Genomic DNA, 5,896 nt, shown 5'->3' on the forward strand with positions numbered 1-5,896 from the left:
AGGAAGATCTGAACGGGCTGCAAAACTAAGGAAGCAGAAAAGGATTAAAACTAGCTTAGCTTCAGCACACAGATGGGCGAAGGGAAGGGCAGAGGAAAAGTAGCTATCAAATTTGCAGATATGGTAATGAGAAACCTGAAGCCCCAGCCAAAAATCCACCTCGTGAACTAGAGCCCAACGTTTCCCCGGGATAGTTCGAGAGTGAATCTCTGCAACGGCAAAGGAGTAACTTGAGTGCAAAGGAGGAGCGCAAGTGAGACGAGCTGAGGGCGCCATGATTAGAAGATGAACAGGCCGGAGAGGAGGGACAGGCTACATTAAAGCAGCATTAAATTTTTGTTCAAGGGAATTAAAGACCGGTTCTGTGAGAGACCGAGAGGCGGTGGAGATGAGCCATGCACCCACCCATTTTGCTACACACGTACCTGTACCACATTTAAACACCTAGATCTGGGAGAGATAGATCTTGTTGCACCATGAGAGTGCAGTCTCATTTGAGTTGTATATCATTGGAACTATTCAATGAACCAGAGAAGAATGGGAGCTGCTTATCGGCACCTTGATTAGCCAGTCTGTCTACTGCCTTACTGGATGTTCGCCGAATGTGCTTGAAGGATATAATGCATGGACTCAAAGCAATCTTTGCTGCTGAGGATCCTGATTGTATCTGGATAGCAGCCTCTATTAGAATTTGGGAATCCCCTTCTACCTCTAGAGGGAAAAACTTTTCTTTTTCTGCTATGCAAATACCCTTCCATAAGCTTTCAAGCTCGGTAGCATTGTTGGTATCTCTAACCAACGATCCGTGATAAATATGTAGAATAGAGCCTTCTGCATCTCTGAAGATTCCACCATAGCCAGCCGGCCCAGGATTGCCCTTAGCCGCTCCGTCAAAGTTCAGCTTGTAAGGGTGGATGGCAAGAGGAGACCAGAATTGTGCAGACTCAGAGTGAATTGAGGAACTGGGCTTGATATGATCTACAGAGGTGAGATCCAGGTCCCAGTTGGCTAGAATGAGGCATTCCTAGGGTAAAACTGGCATATCTGAGTCTTGCCATTGTCTGAGAGCTAGAGTTTCTTGAAGGTTCTGCTTGAGAAGTAGCCAAAGAGTATCAAGAGGTGAACTGTGATTTTTGAATATCCTGTTGTTTCTTTCCTTCCAAATGATCCAGTAGATGAAGCTCAGAAGGAGGTTCCAGAGGGAATTGAGTAGAGGAATTTGGAAAGGATGTCGAGGCCAGTTCCTGATGGTGTTTAAGATATCTCCCTCACTTCTACCTGTTCTTCTATTACACTGTGATATTCTCTCCTACATTTGAGCTGCTAATGGGCAGGTATCCAAGAGATGCTTGATGGTCTCTCAATGAATATTGCAGTTGGAACATTTGGAAGGCCCAATAAATCCTCGCTTTTGAAGATTATCCCAAGTGAGGATCCATTGTTTGCTTAGGAGCCAAAGGAAAGTGGAGACCTTAGGCCAGATGTTTGGTTGCTAGACTTGGTCCCATAGTTGATCCTTTAGATCCGCGTAGGTTGATAGAGAATTTGGTATGCTTCCTTGGTAGTGAACATGCCCTTGGGTGTATATCCCCATCGCACTTTGTCCTTCTGATCAAAAAGTTTAATTTTCCTGAGTTTGAGCTCTTGATCAATCTCGTCATAGGTTTCCTCCTGCCAGTTGGCATGCCATGTGTTTGCCAGTCTCCAAAGTTGAAAACCTTGGGGAGATTGCTACTGCCAGAATTGATGGACGTGGATTTGCTCATTTTGCTGCATGGTTGCTTGCCACTTGGGTTTGTGAAAGAGAGAGGCAAGTTTGGGAAGTTTTTGCCCGGAATCCTCCCAAAATCTTGCAGTGGTGCCTGAGTGGATTTCCCAGAATATGTGCGCTTGAATAAAGGCACTATGTTGCTTGGCAGCATTCCATATCAGCGAGCCAGGGGTGGTTGAACTGAATCGGATTAGCTCCTCCTTTGGACTCCTTGGAGCATATTTGGCCTGCCAGAGACGAGCCCATGGTGTATGCGGTTTAGAGATCCAATTCCACCATATGCGTGCACCCATGATGATGTTTCTGTGTAGGGGATCCCTCATACCTAGCCCCCCAGCTGACTTTGAAAGACAAACCTCCGTCCATTTGACCAGAGCCCATTTTCTGTTGTGGCCCGAGGAACCCCAAAGAAAATTTCTTTGAAGATTGCGGATATTTTTAAGAACCCATTTAGGGGCGGCCAAGATTGAAAAAAAATACAGAGGCATGGCTTGGAGAACAGATTTGATTAGGATAATCCTACTTGCAATGTTGAGAGAGTGGTAAGTCTAAGAGGAGAGCCTGTTTCTAAATTGTCAAGGAGGGCTCTCCAAGAAGCATGTTTGATAGCAGAATCAAACAGCGGAGCTCCAAGATATTTTGAAGGAAGCTTGGCTATCGAAAAGCCCAAAATCCTAGCTATATCTCTTTGAGTGAGAATGGGAGTGTGGAAGAAGAAGAGCTGGGATTTGGAGGCATTGATGGTGGTGCCAGAGGCTTCTGAGAAGAGATTGAGCAGGAGCTTGAAGGCAGAGGCCTCTTGAAATGACGGATGGCCAAAAAGCATATTATCATTGAAAAACTGTTGGTGAGTGATGGGGGATTGACCATGCAGAGAAATGCCCTTTAAAGAGTGGGAATTGATAGCAAAATGAAGAAGGCGACTAAGTCCTTCGGCCATGAGAACAAAAAGGAACGGGGAAAGAGGATCACCTTGACGGATACCCCGAGAAGGATGAAAGGGAGGGGAAGGGGAACCATTTAGGAGGATGGAATAACAGGGGGAGGAAATGAGATTCATTATCCATCGCGTCCAGGTAGCATTGAAGCCGAATGCAAGTAAAATGTGTTTAATATAGGTCCAGCTGAGCTTGTTAAATGCTTTGGAGAGATCTAGTTTGAGAATCATACCTGGGTTTTTTAGGATCTTGAGGGAGTGGATCACTTCGTGGGAGAGAATGATACCATCCAGAATCTGGTGCCCTTCAACATAGCCTATCTGCTCTGGCGAAATGAGGAGAGGGAGAAGAGGTTTGAGCCTGTTCGCCACGACTTTAGATATGATCTTGTAGATTACATTACATAGTGAAATCGGCCTATATTTATCAGGAGTGTTGGATTATTCCACTTTAGGAACGAGCGCTATAAAGGTCGTGTTTAGGGAATGAAGGATCCAATGCATCAATCGTGATTCTTCCATGAGCTCCCAGACCTCTGTTTTGATGTGCTCCCAGAAGGCATGAAAGAAGTTGGTTGTGTATCCGTCAGGGCCGGGCACTTTACCATCCTTGAGTTGGGCCATTGCGTCCTCCACTTCCTGCATAGTGATAGGCTGGAGAAGCCTATTGTTGTGATCCGCATTTATGATTTTAGGAATGTGCTGCGTAATAGTTTGTATAGCTTGATTTCTGCAACCCGGGGGTTCCCTAAGAATGTCCTGAAAGTAATCTTGGAATTCCTATGCCATTTCTTCATGCACCTCCAGACGCTCCCCTTGCTGATTATTGATGAAGGCGATGTTATTGTGCATTCTCCTTTGAATGGTTGACCTGTGAAAGAATTTAGTATTTTTCTCCCCATCTTTAAGTCATCTGATCCTGTATTTTTGTCTCCATAGGGTCTCTTCTTGTTGCCTTCGTGTTTCAATCTAGGATAGGAGGGCCTGCTCCTGTTGCGCATAGTCTTCCGTTCTTCCCTTAGGGATGATACACTGTTGTAGTGTATTCATTTGTTGCTCCAGCACTTTCCACTGATCAAATATGTTACCAAACTGAGTGTGATTCCAAGATTTGAGCACTTGTTTAAGGTATTTTAGCTTTTGTTGAAATTGAAACATCTTGGCTCCTGCCGGGGGAATGAAAGATTTCCAGGCATCGATGACCACTTCTTTGAAGTTAGGATGAGAAAACCAGAAAGATTCGAAGTGGAAAGGTATATTGCACTTAGACCCTGCATGCAACCACTGTAGCATTATGGGCCAGTGATCTGAGCCCACTTGAGGCATGATGGAGGCATGGAAATCTCCACCAAGGTGAATGGCATTATCCGACAAAAGGAAACGATCCAGTATAGAAGCTATATGCTATGGTCCCCTTCTTTTATTGGTCCATGTATACATACCATTAGAAGTCTGAAGGTCCATTAGCTGATTTCTGTGGATGAATTATTTAAAGCCAACGCTGTCCCCTTCTAGCCTCGCACAGCCTCCTGATTTTTCCTCCAAAGCTGTGATGATATTGAAGTCACCGCCACTAATCCAAAGGGGAAAAATCATGCCAAAGTTAAGAACTGTGAGTGTGTCCAGCAAATCCCATTTTTTTTGTAAATCTTGTGGAAAATACACATTAGTGAGAATACCATGGATATTGGTCCCGATTAGGTGGAATGTAGTCTGAATGAAGAAGTGTGAGGCGTGAAAATCCTGAGGGGAGAGAACTTGAGGGTTCCACATGATTGCTAGCCCTCCTGAAGCCCCTGAGGTATCCACAGAGACTGAGCGGCATCCTGTCCATGCTTTATTTAGAATTTTCTCCAGTACAATATTGTTGCCTTTGGTTTCTTGTAGAAAGACTAATGAAGGCTTTTCTTACTGGATCATATTTTTTAACATTCTGTGTTTTGCAGGGCTGTTAGGCCCTCTCACATTCCATGAGATTAGCTTCATGAGGAACAGTGGGAAAGAGATTTGAAGTACTTGGTCAGCTTGGGAAATCTACCAGATTCCACCAACATTTCTCCAATAATAATGGTCCTTTGCAGATCTGTTTTGTGCCCACGTTTCTTCGTGTCTTTCAGTATTTTTTTACCATCCCATGGACTGCCTGCCTGAATACCAAGATATTTGTTGTGTTGTGCTCTGGCTAAAACTACTTCAAGTCTTTCAATTTCCCGAGGGGGTATATCACTGAATTCCTTCTGTCGACACGCCGCTTCCAGTTTGAGAATGTCCAGACCTCCCAGGTCTACACTTTCTGGTTCCTCCTCCATGTGTGTCGGTTTGTTCTGTTCTTCCTCATCTGACTTTTGATGAATACTGAGAGCTAGAGCTACATCTATCTCCATGGTGGAAGATTGTAGGGCTATATCTGGATCTTTTTGTTATCAGAGGAGGTTGAGACGGGGATGATGTTAAGATTGGAGATTGAGGGCGTATTTGAAGGATTTGGAGGAGGCGAGGGAGAAGAAGGGGAAGGATCTGAAGGTGGGATTAAGAGTGATCCTCCATGTTAGTTTGTGAAGCCAATATTTCAAATGTATTCCATGTTTCAGGTTTCTTGGGATCATCTAGGGCAACTGGAGGTTTCTTGGCATGCTTTCTACGACTGGAGACCTTTGTAAATCCCTCAGCATCTTTGCTCGTCTCAGTAATAGGAGCTTTAGACTGAAGATTCAGAGGGCAGTCCCTGAAAATATGGCCATGTTCATGGCATTTTCTGCAACGAAAAGGAACATGCTCGTAGTCTATTGTTTGGACCCATTCAAAATCATCATGAAATAGACTTACCGAATCTGTGAGTTCTTTGGCCAGATGCATGTGTACACAGATCCTGGCATAGGAGGTGTATCTTCAGAATTTGGTTTCCTTAGCGGCTTTGATGAAAACTCCCAGGCTGTTGCCTATGTCCTTTAAGGTCTCCTCGTTCCAGTATTCCAAGGGAAGAGAGTACATACATATCCATACTAGAGCCCAGTTGAAATATTCTTTGTCTGGATTGAACCTTTCTTTCCATTCATGAAGGTACAGGCCTGCAGAGTTGAAGAAGTACGGGCCTCCTTCGAAGATGTGAGTTTTGTCTTCCAAACAGTTGAAAGTAGCAATGAAGAAACCTTTGGGACCAAGCTTCAGGGTGAATTTTCCTTCAGGCT

At 44.5% G+C, this 5,896-nt stretch overlaps 1 protein-coding gene across 1 annotated transcript; it reads right to left on the minus strand.

The window, feature by feature from the left end:
• Positions 1-490: 490 nt before the first annotated feature.
• Positions 491-5,092, minus strand: LOC149214746 (uncharacterized). Its single transcript, XM_089389497.1, has 2 exons — positions 4,747-5,092; positions 491-1,008 (listed from the first exon to the last, which is right to left on the minus strand). The coding sequence occupies exons 1-2, from the start codon at positions 5,090-5,092 to the stop codon at positions 491-493; spliced, it is 864 nt and encodes a 287-aa protein (XP_089245623.1).
• Between the last annotated feature and the right edge of the window lie 804 nt (positions 5,093-5,896).

The sequence above is a fragment of the Pinus tabuliformis genome, chromosome 1_1, assembly GCF_031772625.1.
Source record: "Pinus tabuliformis cultivar Carrire ecotype Pingquan chromosome 1_1, CPIR1, whole genome shotgun sequence".
Taxonomy (NCBI): domain Eukaryota; kingdom Viridiplantae; phylum Streptophyta; class Pinopsida; order Pinales; family Pinaceae; genus Pinus; species Pinus tabuliformis.